Below are 19,046 nucleotides of genomic sequence, written 5' to 3'. Positions count from 1 at the left end.
TTTTATCTAATGGATCTAGGTAATTTTTCCTATTATATAATGCTTAAAGGTGATAAATAGTACCATTTCGCTAGACTACTAATTGTTATGTACCAATTACAACAAGAAAAGTAAGTGTAAAACAAAGTTAAACCCATTTGTTTTGTAATACTTTTTCTTATATAGAAGATCTAAGTAATTTTTCCTATTAAGGAATGATTACAAGTGACAAATAATACCGTTTTGCAGTTCTACCACCCGTTGTTTGGAATCTCAGTGTTTAGATTGAATCGGTGTCTCGAATCAGATCGAATCAGATTAGTGTATTCGATCGATCATCTAGAATCAGATCAAATATGATGCAATTGCTCATGTTTTTCTTTTAAAAAATAAATGTTTTTTTTTTGTTTTAACGTTTTTACTATTGTCCGTACAGGTGTATCGGTATCAACCGATACTCATTCGATCCAATCAATATCGGCTGATTCGATCCGAGATTAGGAACCCTGCTAGTACCACCGACTAGTGAGTACAAAGAGTACAAACTACAAAGGCAAATAGAGAGGGCAAAGAGCATGGAGGCCCTGGACGCGAGAAACTAACGTGCCCTTAGATCATCATCCACGTACCCAACCCACGAGCACAGCCCTTCTTCTATATTAGCTCTACTCAGAATTCTCGTCGGCCTTTCAGATTTTTTTTGGTTTTAGGGTTTGTCGACACTTCGACGGAGAGGGAGCTCCATACAATAAGAGGAAAAGATTCTCGGTCGGTCTAAAGGTGACAGTTCAGATTAACTAGAAACACTGTGATTCTTGCAGCTTTTTGTTCTCTCTGTTCACTTTTTTTTTTTTTTTTTTAATTGTTTGGTAATCCTTTTCGTTACATGGTCGTAGTTGGCGTTGGGATTTCGCTGACTTTGTTTTCAGAGTACAAACTTCCAGGTTTTGGGGGAAATGGCGAATAACCCTCAATCTTCTGCGGCACAGGTAGGAAAAGAAAATTTCCTTTCTCTTTAATGTGAGCCCTTGTTCGTTCTTTTGCTGTTCTGAAAACTCTAATAAAAACATAAACATTGTTGTCATGGGAAGCCACTTCGACCACCGCCTATAGTAGGATCCGCTGGTCCTCCTCAAAATTTTGCTCCATCCATGTCTATGCAAGTAATTGTTTCTTCTCCTTATGAATTTCGAGTTTTATTTTCCATTATTAAATGTCGGTCAAGTTTTGTTTAGCGAATTTGAGGATGATATAGCTTGCGAAATTCAATATTTGTTTCAGTTCCGCCCTATGATGCCAGCGCAGCAGCAAGGACAGCCTTTTATGTCTGCTGGTTCGCAACAGTTTCGGCCCGTTGGGCAAGGTGTTCATATGTCGAACGTTGGAATGCAGCATACTGCGCAAGGTCAGCAGCTTCAGTATTCTCAACCAACCCAGCAGTTGCCTCCAAGGCCTGGCCAACCTGGTCATGGTATGCCACCTTCATCACAGGCAATTCCGATGCCCTTTACCTTTTCATCTGTGTCACCGCAGCCTCAGCAAAACGTACAGCCTATGGCTAATCCTATGAGCGGTGTAGCTGGTAGCATTGGAATCCCTCTTTCCTCGGGTTACACTGTAAGATTTCACTAATGTTTGATGTGTCTGCTTTGGGTTTTTGAGAAGTTCTCAGTCATTAACTGTGTATAATTGGGTTTCCCACAGTTTACTCAATCATCTTATGGCCAGCTACAAAGCAACGTTAATCCCTCTAACCAGTACCAGCCAATATCTCAGATGCATGCACCTAACATACCAACTAGTGCTGGGGGGCAACCTTGGCTCACTTCTGCAGGCCAGAGTGTGCCTCTTGTTACGCCTGTCCAGCAAACTGCTCAACAACAACCTGTGGTAACGGCTGCCTCTGTTTTAGTATGACTTTTTTTGGGCAATAATTCTGCCTTGGTTATTACTTATTACTAATGTGGCTAGTCCTTCTATGTTAATTGTTTACGCACCAACATTGTTGGTATTCGTTTGAAACTTGAATGTTTATGTGAGAAAGAGGCACACATTAATTTTCATTTTGGATTTTCAGGCAACAAATGCTCAACCAGACTCCAGTCAACAGTCTGCATCAGATTGGCAAGAACATACATCTGCTGATGGGAGAAGGTATGTCATTGTCACATATGTAGTTTATAGTGTTGACCTTTCATCGTACTTGGTCATTAAATTTTATTTTTTTTTGGTTGGAAATGGCCAACTCATTTGCATTTCTATGTTATTTTTTATTGACAATAAGTTTTTGTTCCTATCAAGTCCATCCAGTTTTCCTTCATGGGTTGATTTTTCTGAACGTTCTTTTGTATCTAAAATTATCAGATATTATTACAACAAGAAAACAAGACAGTCTAGTTGGGAGAAGCCTTTAGAATTAATGACACCTATTGAGGTGAGTCATATTACTTGGAAATTACTCTTTGCATGAATTAACAATTTCATATGTTATGGTCTCTCAGTCACATGTAAATGCTTTGCAATATGTATATATGCCTTCCTTTTTGTGGTAGTGGACAATGTACCATTACTTAAGTTGATTAAAATTGTTTTATTGGAGATTCTCTGTTCCTTTGCATGTTCTCCCACTGGTATAGATGTCATGGCAAGTGAGGAGAAATAAACGATCGATCTATATGCTCAATTTTGAAGGAGGGGTTGCACTTCCTCAAGGCAGGCAATCATTGCTATGTACCCTTTAATTTATCATGTAGGGACATTTTTCCTATGATTTGGTGTTTTGATATGATTTATTATGGCCAGAGATTAGTGATGGCTACTGTTCTATTAACAATTTCAGAGTCTTGTCAAGACGTTTATCTGTGTACTTTTTCTTTCAAACTTCCACCCTTTTGAGACAATAGAGAGTTGTTGAAAAATGTTCTTAACCAATAGACAGTATTTCTGGAATAGGTGGAACACCTTACACACCTGTACACCCCTGCATTTTTTTATGCATCTTATTATGCATTTAATTATGGTTGGTCTTAGATGATTTGAAGGTAGTGTCAATACTTCAGCTCTTACATGTGTTCAATTAGCATAAAGTTATTATATCAGGTTAGATTCAGCTCCGAAGATATAGATTGATGCTTTTTAATTGTTGTATATGATGAACTTGTACACTGTATATTAAATTATTCTGTATATCTTACTAGTTTTTTTTTTTTTTTTTAACTGACAGCTACATGTATTTTTTGGTATTTGAACATCTATTTTGACTGGTTTATCTTATAGCCTCAAGTTTGTTAAAATTTCACTTTTGAGATGCATTATTCATTCTATGCTGCTTATCTTCACGTGCTTTTGTATATGATTTACTTGACTTCTATAGCTTTTAAAGGATTCTCACAGGTACATGTTGTGCTACTCAATTGAGAGGTATGAAATGCTATGGGTCTGTGCTGCTTGCCATATCTACTGTAACTGTTACTTCGTAAATCAGTTGTGATAAGGTGTTTCTCCTGTAAACAAGAATCTTTTGGTGAGATATGTTTCTACTCTGTAGAGTTCACTGCTCTTTTGAGCACCCCATTTGTCTGCTTGTACATTGGTGTCAAGATGATTACCTAATTCTTGATTTTATGATCTTTACGGATGTTTCTACTTCCCATTTATCATCTTGTTGCTGTACGGAGAAAAAGATACCAGTGATGCGATCATATCTCTGTAGTGTAAACAGAAGCAGAATCTGTATTCAACTTTATAATTCATTGTTATATTAGTCGTTGGATGATTCTAGAACTTCATCTTTCAATTGGTAGCTTATCCTCAATAAGTACCTCTTCTCTCATGATTCAAAAAGGAACAGTTTTCAAATTCTTGGAACCTGTGAATTTCATATTGTGATTTTCTGGTTTTTTGTTTGGGCAAAGTTCTTCAGTAACTATTTCATCTGGTTGGTGTTTACATTTGTTAATAGCCATATTATATCATGTCATTTTGTGTAGATCTGTTTGGCATTCTTTTTCATGTTCGTTAGCTTTTTCAATTGCATTTCCTTGTACTCGGTCATCCTCTCTTACTTGTATAGTCATTATATAATCCAGAGGCGGTCAGAACTGCGTAAAAAGGGAGAACAATCCCAATACTTACTTCTAGACAATGGTAAGGACCGTAGGAAGCTAATGCCTGTTGGTCATATATTAACATCTGTAGCACTATTTTGGCTTGCATATTTTTTTCCACCATGGAGCTAAAAGAGCCAGGGGAAGACCTAAAATGACCTTAGGAGAAGTGGTGAGGAAAGACATGCTTAGCTTAAGCCTTGTATCAAGTATGACCGCGAATAGAGCTGATTTTAGGGCAAGGATCCATGTAGCCGACCCCATTTAGTTGGTATAAGGCTGAGTTGTTGTTGTGTTTGTGTTCTTTTCCAGCATGATTGAGTTGTCAACCAGTGACTTAACGTACATTGAAATGTCTCTTCACCTTGCCTTCCCTGAAGTGACCTAGGCTATAAGAGACTTTCTGGTGAAGTTCTGTTTGAAGTATCAACTTGATAATTTTATTTGGTTTTAGTGATCAGAAAGTTTGGGATCAATTTTGGAGTGCTAGGGTTGGTTGGATACTTGGATCTTGTATTAGATGAATTTTCTTTTTTCCTTTTCTGTATAATGATATTGCATTTCTTTTTTGGTTACCTTGGTCTTCTGTTATTATATACATTCATTGAAGTCTAATACATTTTCTGCAGTCCGAATGTACTTTGCTTTTGAAGCTATCACCTTTGCATTTTATCCTTTTTGTTGCTCATGTTTATAGTTTATTGAGGACTGGGTGGGAGACATATCCTTTAAGTTTGATCTCATGTTTTTGTTCACTGCAATAAAATATAACTTCTGCTTATATGTCATTGTTTTTTTGCTAAAGATATTTATCTTGTTATTACTTTGCAGTGTGTTGAATATTCTTGGATTCCTTGATGTAGTCTATTGAGCATTCATCTTTATTACTGAACGCATGATTACCTTTTGATATCTAATTGCTAATTTGTGGATATAGACTTAAGCTGCTAGTTTTTATTCTAATTTTTTCTTTATCCTTTTCCTTCTTCAAGTGGTCTACAAGGGGAAGAGGTTTTTGAACTCATGTATGTAACACCAGCACTTGCAAATGCTGTCTATTTGTGCAGAACTTGCTGAGGACAACTTCATGGTTATATGATTAGTGATGTCAACCTAACATAGTCTGATCCAATATATGATTATCAATGAAGGTGGCAGTACCACCCGCTTCCACATGGGGGAAAAAAGGAGAAAATGATCCCCCGTCTCTTTAAATTTTGGTGGGGGAGTGATGAGAAAATACTTCCTCGCTACTATTATATAGTATTTGTTACAGTTGCACTAAGATGAATGGATGAGCGGCAGTTGCTCAAAATAGTTGGTGAAACTCTGATTGAACTCTTAGAGTCATAGTTGTCAAGGCGACGACTAGGCGTCCAGGCACCTTGGTGTCACCTTGCGTACAGGTCCCCTCCAACGCATTGTGTTTCTTAGACGTTGTGAAAACTATGCTTAGGATATTTACATGAATGGAAGCTTCCAGTAAGCATCTTAGTCTGTAGGGCTTTCTCTATCTTAGAAAAAGAAAACGGAAAAAAAAAACATTTTCAGACCTTAGAATTAGATTGAGAGGGCTGTTCGAATGGGTACACCATTTGAGCTATTGATGTTTGATGATATTTATGCATCTTCAACTCTTCCTTTTTGGGAATTTATTTGGAAAGCTACCAGCCTACCACCATGCTTACAAGAAGTTTTCTGGTTAAAAGAATTGAATCCTCGGTGTGGGTGCCTTTTAACGTGTTGCATGTTTGAACACAATGCTAACACCTGAGAGGTCTCATATGTTCGCATCACCTCAGGGATGTAAGCAAACAGAAGTTGACAAATGTGTACTTCAATATCTGCCATGAACAAAAGAATTTACTATTTTCTTAGAAAACTTTCTGTTGTCTTTTCAGGGTAGTGGTTGCTCTAAATTGTTGTTAGTCATCTCACTGATGTCATTTCTGGTTTAGGTTTCTTTTTTGAATAGTTATTGATATCTTTCTCGTTCATTTTGCCAGTTAACTCTGTTGTTGATCTGCGTATGGTATGCATATTGTGATACACTTCCCTCTCTAATTGCTACTAGATACATTTCTGCATATTGTTCCTTAAACTTATTCAGTTGTCGGCTTCCATGTATCTCTCTGTGCTTACCATACTTTCTGGTTCAAAGTACATTTTGCGTAGTGCATACGCTGTTATTGTGTCTGTATTGTCCCCCTTCTCTTGGAACCCCCAAATCTTCCTTCTCTCTAAAGTTTCTTATTACATTTTGGTGCACCCACATTATTATTTTGGTTATTTAAGTTGCCAGATTTTGTGATAAATCAGTTTTTTAGGACTTGGCATACGGTTTTGTGTAGTTTATCTTATCATATGATGTTTGCTGGATCTCTCTTTCTTGAAATTGTTTAATGATATTTTAGTCTCAATCTTGGCTTACTAAGTTTCTGTTACTTTCACAGAGGGCAGATGCGTCCACTGTCTGGAAGGAATTTACAACTCCAGAGGGCAGGAAGTAAGTGATTGATTTCACAAAGGCTCTGTCTGGTTGGATGTAAAATGTTAATGTAGAAGTTTTAAGAGCAGACCAATAGCATAACAGAAAATGGCTAGGCTTAAGATTTTAGTTGAAAGTGAAGTATATTTCTTCATTCTCATACTTAAATATTAAAAGTTCGCTTCAGTAATTTTTTTTGATTTATTACATAAATATTGCTGGTAATCATTTGAAAAGTTTTCATTTTGTTTCTGATTTAACTTTTAAATTACTTCTCAACATTTTACATTGAACTATAAGGAACCTAAAATTTTTATTTGGGTAACATATCAATAAAAAAATTCATTAAAATTGTTATTTATAAAAGAAAAATAGTAGAAAAATATGGTTGAGTTTCTGTTGAGTTTTTTTTTTTTTTAATTAGGCTGTAGACAGTCTTGATGTCAATATGTTGAAAATTGTGCAGGTATTACTACAACAAGGTCACTAAGCAATCAAAATGGACAATACCTGATGAACTGAGGGTATCTAATAATTTTTTTTTGTTGAAAACAATAGTGTCCTATCTTTACTTTTTCTCTTATCTTCATTGATAACATGCTTTGTATGTATTTGTCTCCAGTCAGCTCGTGAACAGGCTGAAAAGACTGCTAGTCAGGGTCTACAGTCAGACGCTAATGTGGCTTCTAACTCCTCGTCTTCTGTCGCTGTTACTTCAGCTGAGCCACCATCTGCTGTGGGAATTTCAATTAGCTCTTCCTCCACTGTCGCAACTTCAGGGGTAGCATCAAGCCCGGTTCCAGTGACACCTATTGTTTCTTTAAATCCACTCCCTGTTGTGACTTCTGGATCACCTGCTATTTCTGCTATACCTTCTGGTGCTACATCAAATGTAGTTGGGATTCCCTCTCCTGCGGCAGCTGTCACTCCTTTACAATCTACCTTTTCAGGGGGTGCTGGGGCTCCTCTTGATTTGGTCAATGCGACGACTCCAACGTATGTTCATGTTTTTTCAAGATAAACATCTGCATATGTGTTTGCAAGAGGCTTTTAATTTTTGTTCTCACCTTTACATTTCAATGCTTGTAGAACCAACTTGGAGAATGTATCTCAAGGTATTGCAACTTCGATGGATGGTGCTTCTGTTCAGGATTTGGAGGTATTATTAGTTATTTTTTGTATGATTTAAAGTATTCCATGTGCCACCCTGTATGCTTCTTTGGTATGTTTTAACTGAGAGAAATATGGATGTTGTCTATCCCGTGCAGGAGGCCAAAAAGGGCATGGCGGGTGCTGGTAAGATCAATGTTACTCCTATGGAGGAAAAAACTGTTGATGATGAACCATTGGTTTATGCTACTAAGCAAGTATGAACCTTAGAATTTACTTTTTATGCCAATTTATTTGTGTATGGTGGGAACTCTAGCTTCTTACATTTTACAACTTTCAGGAGGCAAAAAATGCTTTTAAAGCAGTCTTGGAATCTGTAAATGTTGAGTCTGACTGGACTTGGGAACAGGTAAGTTAAATGATTTCACCTTAGTAATAAGCATGTTTGGCTTCTATGCAAATACTTGTCATTGATATGAAAATGTCCTCCTCAGACTATGAGAATTATAATTAATGATAAAAGATATGGTGCTCTGAAAACCCTTGGGGAGCGAAAGCAAGCTTTTAATGAGGTACTGATTATCAAAGATGACACTAAATTTACATGCTTTAATAGGAGTTTTGACATTTTGGGCATATTCAACTTGTGTTTCTTGATTAAATATCTTTTTTTTTTCCTATATTGTTTATGGTCTAGTACCTGGGCCAAAGGAAAAAGCAGGAGGCTGAGGAGAGGCGCATTAGACAGAAGAAAGCAAGGGAAGAATTCACAAAAATGTTGGAAGTAAGTTCATTATACTTTCAGGGAACTCTTGCTGTTTGATCTCAGGACCCAGAATGATGATAATTTTGCTTGAATTGCTTTCCAGGAGTCAGAAGAGCTCACATCATCCACAAGATGGAGGTCCATTACTTTTCTGATGCTTTTTTGTCTTATTTTGTTTTAATGGTTGTTAACTCCAGATAACATGGCAAGGTAGTTCTAATCTAATGTTTTGGGCAATATTCAGCAAAGTGATAAGCATGTTTGAGGATGATGAGAGGTTCAAGGCTGTTGAGCGAGCTAGAGACCGTGAGGATCTTTTTGAAAACTATTTGGTGGAACTTCAGAAAAAGGTGAAGGGTCTGCTAGTTATTGGTAGCTTAAATTGTTAAATTGTTGGTAATATACCTCATTTCAATGAGAAGAATTAACAGCAGTATCAACTGTTGAATTCATTCCATCACGTGAATGCAGTTAAATCTTTAATATGCTTTAAAATTTAAGAATAAACTAACATATAAATCTCTAGTATGCTTCGGGATATAAAGTTAATTCATCAAAGCTAACACATTAAGTCCATTCATCCCTAAGGGGGGACGGGGGAAGATCGGGTGCCATTATGATGAAGAGGTGGATTGATTTGATCTTTATGTAATTTTCGCACTTGATTATACCAGCATTGTGTACCACTGAACTCAACAAAACTTTATCCTGACTAAATGTGGTTGTCCACAAGAAATCTGTATTGCCATTCAACTTTATCTGGTAGACCACAGAATGGGGTTGTGTACAAGAATTTTGAATTGCCATTCAACTATATCTGGTATACCACACAACATGTGAATAAGGATGACTAATGCAATCATTTTAAAATGTGTCATTGAGATCTTCAAAATCATCAATCATGAAGGCTGAAGTATCTATCTTTGATGGTACAATCATTTTAAAATGTTTGTGTCATTGAGGTCTTTAAAATCATCAATCATGAAGCATCTATCTTTTAATGTTGCAATCATTTTAAAATGGTTGTTTCATTGAGGTCTTTAAAATCACCAATCATGAAGCCATGTATCTTTTGATGTATAAATATGGCTATGGGTTTTTTCTTTTTTTTTTTCCATGTTGTAATTCGAATCCCTTTTCTGATTAAAAATCAACAGTCCTTCTATTGTGATTTAATTCCTGCAGAAATCATCCTTGTTTATCACAGATGCTTTGCTCAAGCTTATAAAGTGAAAGTCAATGGCACAGTCTTTGTGCATGCACACACAATCACATAGACATGCAACACGTGCATGCACACACATTGAAAATTTTCAAATTCTGTCCACATTGATTTGGGATCTTATTGATTGAAAATTTTGACTACAAGTAGAGTTTTACAAACCTGGTCACTAATGGCCTGCTAAGATGATGGAAATATCCTGCAAATATAAAAATTACTTTGGAGTTTTTTGCTTGATTCTTTTTTGCTTTATTCAGAAATGAACTTTTTCTCTGTTATAGTTTCAGTTGCAAATGATTTTGAACTTTAAGTTTTAGGTCTGTTACATGAGTTGAACTATGAGAAATGTGAGAATTCTCGACTTCATTAAGGTTGCTATACTCCCTTCTGAATGATGATTGCCTAGTGCATTTCTGGTCTAGCAAAAACTTGCCGGAGAGATTGTGATATTGTTCAAGGCTGATTGTGGGTGACACAGTAGCGAACAATTTTCCCAGAGGGTCGTCTCTGGCAGTTCTATCCTTGTACTAATTGCATGACATAAGGGATACTGAACTGGTTTATCCTTATTCAGAGTAGTTACTGAATTTTCCTTTTGGCCAGTAGAATTTTGATGGGTTTCTAGAAGCCTAAGGTTACTAGGTTCAGAAATCCAATGAAACCAGAATTGCAGTGACAGGTTTAGAAACAAGATTGCAGGAAAATAGCAATAACAGAAGTCTAGCTGAAGCTGAGGTCAAGTGCTCTGTCTGGATAGGAGAATATAATAGTAAAATTTAGGCCCAATCAGTGGTCAGATTCTTAAGATCTGAAGATTCCTACTTGAAGTAAGAATTCTCTAACTGGAGAACCGATGGGTAATCTGGACAAATCCTATCCAGGTATCATTTTTAACACAATAAAACAGATTTATTGATATGCGAAGATCTGAAGTCAGAAGTAGAAACAGAACCTGAACTTGAAATCCAACTTGAATTAGGAAAACCAGGAAACAATTCCAAGATGAAAATTTTGACTGCTCAGAAGAGTAACCGATTGGCATGTATGGAAGCAGAATTGAAATCCAATGCTTAGATTATAAGTTTAGAGAATTCTTTGTTGGAGTAGGAATTCAAGAAACAGAAAAAAAAAAGGATTTTATACTGAAATCAAATCTAGAATATTAAACAGTAATGCAGCAACTTATATTAACCATCAAGCATCAAGATTTTAGCCAAAAGGATGGTGTGCAGAAAATAGAAAGTAAGTATTGACCTGCTGTTTGATGGAGGAGAGATATAGAACAATATGATATTTGTTTCAGGAATCCCACCTGAATCACTAACCTGGTGATGCAGAGCTAACTAGAACACCTCACTTGGAACCAAGCCTACCTTGGCATCCCACCAAGGGCTTCACTGCATCTCACAGCAAATAGGTGTTTTGAGTCTCACAGATTGAAAAGGTTGAAAGCCAATTCCATTTATCATTTTCGTATACAAGGCATATCCCATACATGCTTAAATAAAAAAACTCAAAACAGGAATTAAACCAGGCCTAAAACCCCTCTAGCCAATAACCTACCTTGGAGGTATTGTACTGCTATTGAAACCCAGCTTAAAATAAATGCAAACAGCATAAAATATGGCTGGACTCATAGAGACTTAATCCAGCCTAACTAAAACACTTTAACGGCAAATAAAATAAGAAATAAAAAATTTAACATAAACTAATAAAGTAAATCCCGTATTCCTACCTCCAATCCATATTTTTGGTCCATAAAAATGGCTTATTACCAAAAAAAAAAAAAAACCCATTCGATCAAAGGCCCAAGACAAATATAACCCAATTCAAGTCTTATTTCCACTAAAATAATCCCAATTGTGTGTTTTATCTGCATCAAATTTTCTCTTAGCATTTGAGCTTCCTAGAAAATTGGTTTTGCTTTTATGGGTATCTCTAGGTTGTGAATAAGTTCAAAACTATTTAGAATTTTCTTACTGTTCATGTCAACATTATGTAGGAACGAGCTAAAGCTCAGGAGGAGCAAAAGCGGAATATAATGGAGTTCAGGCAATTTCTGGAATCTTGTGACTTTATTAAAGTAAGGAGATGTTGAACTTCACTCTTTCTATTTCCATTTCCTGTAGTTGGTAGAAGTTGTGATTGATGCAACTTTACGTTTTGGCTGTAGGCAAACAGTCAGTGGCGTAAAGTTCAAGATCGCCTAGAGGATGATGAAAGATGTTCTCGCCTTGAAAAGATAGATCGCTTGGAAATTTTTCAGGTAATTTGCCTCATTTTCCAGTTGACAGTTTCCAATTGAACTTTGCACTCATTTGGCTTGTTTTGTACAGGAATACATACGTGACTTGGAAAAGGAAGAAGAGGAGCAGAAGAAGATTCAGAAGGTTTAGAAAAAGAACCCTCTTCCTATGCTTATGGTAGCCGTAACTTCCTGTGGTCTGTATTCTTATTCTGGTCTTTGTTGTCCAACTGCAGGAACAACAGAGACGAATTGAGAGAAAAAACCGTGATGAATTCCGTAAGTTGCTGGAAGGACATGTTGCTGATGGGATGCTTACAGCTAAAACTCGTTGGCGTGACTATTTTATGAAGGTATTCCTGCCTATCGCTTTTGTATTTGGGCTGGCAGAACAGGTTCCTTTTTGGTGGATTGTTTCTGGTGATGTTTTCCATTTCATTCTACTTCCCCATACCTTTCTTGGATCTCATCTGTTTTCTGTCATTTCTATGTCTAGGTTAAAGACTTACCTGCATATATAGCAGTGTCATCAAACGCCTCTGGTTCTACGCCTAAAGATTTGTTTGAGGATGTTGTTGAGGAATTAGAGAAACAGGTTTGATTCTTATGCATAATCCTTGTATTGTTAAACAAATTTAATCCACCGAGTAATATGGAACGACGTCATAAATACTCCTGAATAATCATATTGCTTATCCTTAGAGAGCACCCCTATATTAGTGCATCCTGATCATGGATTATATTGACTAAATGATTGGTGTTCATTATTTTCTAGCAACCACTGATAAGATATTTCTGATGTATCCACAGTTTTGCTTAAATATTTGTCACTCAGTGAATTAGTACTTAATTCTGTAAATTTTCAAAATAACGGAATACTTTTTATTAAATTTGTGAATAGTTTGTGATGTAATTAATGGGATCATTAATAATTTTCAATTAACAGATAAGCACATTACTATCCATTTATTGTTTCTCGCCCTCCTGATGAAGTGGTAGCTGGAAATCTGTGTTGACAACTTGTTACTGTAGTATTTTGACATGGTTACTTGTAGATGTGGGAAACATTGTTACTGGAACACTGTAGATTTTTTAATCTTCTCAATGAGGTAAGGGGCTATACAATTTCTTTGTCCTATCATTTGATATTAAGCATTACTTAGATGCCAATTGTCTGAAACCCAGGCTGTCTCTGTTCATCAGACACACATGCACGCACGCACGCGCACACACACTGACACACACAGGTTTGGGGTGATTCCAGATGGTCCAGGTAGGGTCTCAGGACACTGTTTAATGCGCACGCTTTTTTTGGGGGGGGGGAATCCCTTGTGAAAAGCGACTCGATCCATCTTTTGACTAATGGATAATATGCTAGTTTTTTTTATGTGATGCCACCTAATATCTTTAGAATGGAAGGAGAAACATGACAAATCAAAGCACTCTACAACTGCAAATAGAACTTAGATATGTGTGTATACAAATGTCAGAATGATTATGGACTGAAATAGTTATGGTTATTCTGCTTTTGACATATTTTCTGTGGTTCCCTTGGCAGTATCATGAAGACAAGACTCGAATAAAGGATGGAATGAAGTTAGGAAAGGTAATGACTCATATAATTGTTGGTCAAAGTTATGATCTGTATCTATGAATTAAAGTAGGTATAAATGTTTGTGTGTATGAAGTAGAAACTGATGTTGTGTCTGTTCTCAGATAAATATTGCATCATCGTGGGCTCTTGAAGACTTTAAGGCTTCTATTACCGAGGTTGTAGTTTCTCACGCCGTATCAGATATCAACTTGAAGGTAATTCTCAGTTCTCACTTCTTCTTCATCCCTTTGCGTTGCCTGAGTGCCTAGTGACCTGTCCTGCTGTATGCATTTGCATAACAACATGCACACATTATCGAAAAACAATAGCATATGCTTTTGCACATATGCACTCACGCATGCGCAAGCATACTTACAACCTTCCATGTGCTGGTAAGTGGTTATGTGGTACAATATGTAATCAATAGTTGATATTGTGTTGAGAATATTCCCACATTAGCTTAAGCTTCTGGGTTGGATAATTCAACAAATCAATTTTTAACCTTGGCCTGGATTTCCAATGACTGACAGAACATGGTACAGGATTTAACTTGTTTGTTTTTGGATTATTGTGTGCTTGTATCATTTCCTAGGAATTTAGTTGAATGTTGTATTTATTTGCTTGAGTTGCCTTTATGAGTAGTTGGTTTTTTTTTTCTTAAAGTGAATGTTGCTATTGTTGGCTAAATTGTCTAAAGATGGATGGTTTGGTAACTTGGCTTAGTTTGTGCCACTGCAACAAGTTATTGTTTTGGCTGACACCAAATAATTGCCGCCTTCTTGGTGTTTGTCTCTTTACGAGTCTTCTCAGATTCTTTTCAGCCAACATGGTTTGTTGCTTTTATCATGTGATGGTTAGTTGACTTCCATTTGTTTTATGATATCAAAAAACTTGCTTATTTATCCAATGGGTTACATATATTTTTAGTTTTTCACTTGGTATTTTGTTATGTACATGTGTCTTTGGGGTTGGGGTGGGGTAGGTTCCTCTCTTGAAGATGTGCTAATCATAAGTCTCTCTGGTCCAAAAATAGTTCTGTCTCATGCCATTTCCTTGTGTATATTTTTCAAAGTTCACTCCTGTTTACAACCATGATGCTTTTTCCGCTTTAATTGCTTCTTTTTTTTTTTTTTTTTTGGTTATGTTCATGTACATTTGAATACAATTGATCATTATAACATAGTTGCTCTCTTTCTTCATTGTGAATTTCCTTATTTTTGGATCATTTGACATACAGATCATGTAATTTGTAGATTTCCTGTAATTTACCCTCTTCTAATGTGTTCTTTCTCTCTCTCTCTCTCTCTCCATTATAAATTTTCTAATTGTCGGATCATGATGCGGCTTGCATCTCACATTTTGGATGAGTGAATCCATTACTCTTAATAGTTTAAGATTTTTATTTTTAAAAAATTCAACTCCTGATGACTTATCTCGTCCAATGGATCACCTTGTAGCTAACATCATGGTTTTATATGCTTAGCCTTATTTTATAATTGGCTAAGGTTCTGAACAATTTTATGTTAGCACTTTCATCCTGTCTCTAGCACTGGCTTTATGACAGTTGATGTACTTTTCCATATCTGTTTCTTTTAATCAATGCTTAGTTTGCATACAGTGTACTTGATATCTCATATCTGCCTGTGAAAAAGGGTCAAATGTGATGTTTGTATTTCTCGTACTGCTTGCAGCTTATATTTGAGGAATTAATTGAAAGGATCAAGGAGAAGGAGGAGAAAGAAGCCAAAAAGCGTCAACGTTTAGCAGATGATTTCACTGACCTGTTACATTCTATCAAGGTCTTAAAATAGTAATGATGACATTCATTGAGGAGCAATGCTTGATCTAATTGTAGCATTTGGTGATGCAAGTGAATCACTAATTGTTTCTCTTTTGTAGGAAATAACTGCATCTTCGGAATGGGAAGAGTCTAAATCAATTTTTGAAGATAGTCAAGAATATAGGTATGGCACACTAGTTATTTTAATGCTATTTTACACGTAAGTCCTAACTTTGAACTTCGGGTTTTATGTATCTTCTGGTGATATTCACTTGGTTAGAGCAATTGGAGAAGAGAACTTCAGGAGGGAGATCTTTGAGGAGTATGTGACACGTTTGCAAGAAAAGGCAAAAGAGAGAGAGCGCAAGAGAGAGGAGGAAAAGGTATCTTAGTTATTCTAATATGTACAGGGATGATTCTTGTTGTTTGTATTATGACCAAGGCATGATTCTTTTTTTTCTTATTCATGGCATGACTCTTTTTGCTCTTATTATCGCAATGTTATATTATTTGGATAGTTGATCATTGGCTTCTACTTGTGGTGCACAATGTCATGAGATTCTGTTGAGCGATTCAAAAAAAAATTAGGAATGCTGTGCAATTTTCATTGGAGCCATCCAGAAAGAAATTCCTAGCATGTTTTTTAAATTATTTATGATGGTTGATCAAAATAGAAGCTGTGTAGGCATATCATTTTTATTCTTTCTTCTTTTGTTTTCTCATTTGGCTTGGAACTCAATGGGGGAAGATTAAAAGAATTCTTTTTAATCACCACTATATAGAATGGAAACCTGATTCAAGTCTTTGATGATTTTGTTTTAGGTCCGAAAAAAAAATCCTTTCTTTAACACTGCTGCTTTCTTTTCAAGTTCTCTGACAAATTTTTGTATTCCAGTTAAGCCTAGTAAATCACACCCTACAGCAACAAAATAAGTATGCAGTCGACTGATGTTATTATCCTAATCAAATTTAACAATTTCTGTTTTATTGTGTTTATCTGCTTAATATCCTGTCTCTTTGTTGTAAACTATAATTTTCTGAGTATTGTTCTTATGCAGGCCAAAAAAGAAAAAGAAAGAGAGGAGAAAGAGAAGAGGAAGGAGAAAGAGAGAAAGGAAAAAGAGAGAGAACGTGAAAGGGACAAGGGAAAGGAACGATCTAAGAAGAATGAAACAGAAAATGAAATCGTCGATATAACTGACAATTATGTCTCAAAAGAGGAAAAAAAGAGGGAGAAAGACAAAGACAGGAAACACCGGAAGCGACATCATAATACAGCAGATGATGTTAGCTCTGAAAAAGATGAGAAGGAAGAGCCTAAAAAGTCCCGTAGGCATAGCAGTGATAGGAAAAAATCGAGGAAGGTATGCTGAAGAGTTCATTTATCGATAAATTAAATGTCATGGAATATTAGACTTCTTGTGATTACTTTTGAGCATCTTGAAATTTTGTTGTAATATATGTTGTTATTTATGGGGCAGCATGCATACTCTCCGGAAACAGATAGTGAAAGCAGGCATAAGAGACATAAGAGAGATCACAGGGATAGTTCCCGTAGAAATGGTGGTTATGAGGAACTTGAAGATGGGGAGCTTGGAGAGGACGGGGAAATCAGGTAATTTGTTCATCCCTTCCTTAGTGATTGATAATTGCTTTTACTCGCTACTATTGTTTCTTGTCTGCAAGTCTTGTGTCGATCAGCTTACTACAATCCTCTTCTTTAATATATGACTTATTAAGTTATTTACAGATATAATATGATCAACTCGTCTTCTTCTGTATTTGTTACTTGTTAAGTAAATCACATTTTTTTATCCTTCCATTATAGTGAGGTTAGTTTGGGTATCAATTCTGCCTCCTTCCCCCAGCAGAACCTTAGTTTGGCATGGATCTCTTCTGGTTATGAATGAGAAGGTATGTGATGGCATTAAACAGGTGACCAGTTTATTTACAGAAGCAAAAACAATCCAAAATTTTAAAACTTGTAGCAGAAAAAATGAAAGGAAATTTGAATCCATCCTGACTTGTGTGTTATGTTTGCACTTTCCTGTAACCAACTGCTTCCTGGGGATAAGAGTAACTTGATGGAGAAGTGAATAATGAATGTTATGTGGGTCTGCTTTGTTTGTGAGGGAATTAATTGGGGAACCAGCCCACTAAGGGGTTTACGTAATTTGGACTTACTTTTGGCTGTTCTCATTTAAATTTGGGCCTGAGTTTTACTGCAATATTCTCTAATAAGTAGGAAAATGGCATCTGCAAGCATTTATTTACATTTCCTCAATTTTAGGCAAATGTTATATTTATGCTAACAAGTGAGTTGAATCAGATCGCGAGGATACACCAGAAATGATGATTAAAGATGCATAGAAGTATGAGTCTGAAAGGTTGCAGCAGATAAGGTAATGTGATTTTTGCTCAGAAATTCTCTCTGACCCAAGACCCTGAAGATGATTTTATTTTGCATTTTATACAGGCTATGGGTGATTATCTTGGAAATTTTGCAATCAATTTGTTTGTTGAGGGAGATGAAGGTTGTACAACTGCTTTAAGAAATGAGCTCAGTAAAATGCTTATTGTCAGTCTATCTATAATGACCATGTGGAAATAATTGCATTGTCATTTAAATCTTCACATGAATTAAACGATCTTTTTAGCCAGTGTAGATGGTATCAACTCCCATAAAGCCTGATTGTTGATCCCAACGACTTTTTATGGGAGTTCACATTAACTCCCGTAAAGCCTGGGTGTTGATTCCAACCACTTTGGTCTGTCTTGTTCAGTGTCCAGTAGTCAACAACTTATATTTTGACTCGTCCTGGTCTATTTTGCTGATCAATACCTTCCTTATTAGCAAACGAGTGAAAGTGGTTTATCTGTATTTTTTGCGAACCATGTAGCTTACTTAGTATGCTGCCTGTGAATTTCCTTTATAAGAGTCCTGCTGGATCTGACAAGCTCCAACTTGTTTTTTAGCTAGACCTAATGGCACTAGTATATAATATTGTAGCCCTGCTGTAAATGTGACTAGAGATCTGAGTTGTGTTTTGTAATATGTAATATGTTTGATAAGATCTATTTCCATTCGTATAATGGATTCTAGTCAATTGAAAGAATCTTCTGGTCAATCGCATAAGATTCTGGAAAAAGATCCAATGAATGTGAAAGAATTGAACGAGAAATCGTATGAGTTCAAAATCTCATGTACAGTTTTGTAGTACTGTGCTTTATGAAATGAATTTCCTATTAGAATCAGTTTGTTAAAAAAGAATCTCGCCTTCCATCAAACATTTTGGTTTTTTCTGGGTACTCATGTTCAAGTACCGATGGATTTGTTGTTTGCTTACTGGCTTCATATAATTCAGAAAACTCCAGTTTTCTCAAAGCCTTTTATATTGATTCTTTTGTCCATTTAAGTTATTTGTTTACTATTTATATTATTATTATTTACATATTATATATTGTGCATGATCATTGATTATTTGAACCCAACTGCTCGTGATTTGGATGTGGACCGCTGTTGTGCTTTAGATGTGGATTTTTTCTTAGTATGTGATTCAAAAGCCATGAATCAAACGAGATGTTTATATTATACAGAGGGGGGGTAGGTGGGGGGTGGGGGAGGGTGAACATTTGGCCAATCAGATCTTCTAGTTCAGAACAGCACTGGATCACTAGCCCCCGCTTAAAGTTGAGATTAGAGGGCACAATTTGGTCAGTTCTGACTGAGTTTGCATTGATTGTGCATATCGTCTG

The 19,046-nt window shown here is 36.2% G+C and overlaps 1 protein-coding gene across 5 annotated transcripts; it reads left to right on the top strand.

Moving 5' to 3' along the window:
• Positions 1-681: 681 nt before the first annotated feature.
• Positions 682-17,898, top strand: LOC122666962 (pre-mRNA-processing protein 40A-like). Of its 5 annotated transcripts, none has more exons than XM_043863098.1 (30): positions 682-759; positions 876-968; positions 1,071-1,142; positions 1,261-1,596; positions 1,684-1,869; positions 2,057-2,133; positions 2,344-2,413; positions 6,539-6,591; positions 7,040-7,097; positions 7,196-7,569; positions 7,663-7,732; positions 7,842-7,940; positions 8,024-8,092; positions 8,178-8,255; positions 8,381-8,467; positions 8,553-8,587; positions 8,694-8,799; positions 11,674-11,754; positions 11,845-11,937; positions 12,008-12,061; positions 12,153-12,269; positions 12,413-12,511; positions 13,475-13,522; positions 13,633-13,725; positions 15,202-15,309; positions 15,410-15,474; positions 15,571-15,673; positions 16,349-16,654; positions 16,772-16,905; positions 17,620-17,898. In XM_043863098.1, the coding sequence occupies exons 2-30, from the start codon at positions 936-938 to the stop codon at positions 17,648-17,650; spliced, it is 3,135 nt and encodes a 1,044-aa protein (XP_043719033.1). In that variant the 5' UTR covers positions 682-759; positions 876-935; the 3' UTR covers positions 17,651-17,898. The 5 variants fall into 5 exon arrangements, with proteins under 5 accessions (XP_043719033.1, XP_043719032.1, XP_043719031.1 ...); XM_043863097.1 differs by having other exon boundaries at positions 1,684-1,885; positions 2,052-2,133; XM_043863096.1 differs by having other exon boundaries at positions 1,684-1,890.
• Positions 17,899-19,046: the final 1,148 nt, after the last annotated feature.

Source organism: Telopea speciosissima, chromosome 7 (assembly GCF_018873765.1).
Source record: "Telopea speciosissima isolate NSW1024214 ecotype Mountain lineage chromosome 7, Tspe_v1, whole genome shotgun sequence".
Classification (NCBI taxonomy): domain Eukaryota; kingdom Viridiplantae; phylum Streptophyta; class Magnoliopsida; order Proteales; family Proteaceae; genus Telopea; species Telopea speciosissima.
Note: the sequence above shows the minus strand (reverse complement) of the source record. Positions and strands in the feature narration are given on the sequence as shown.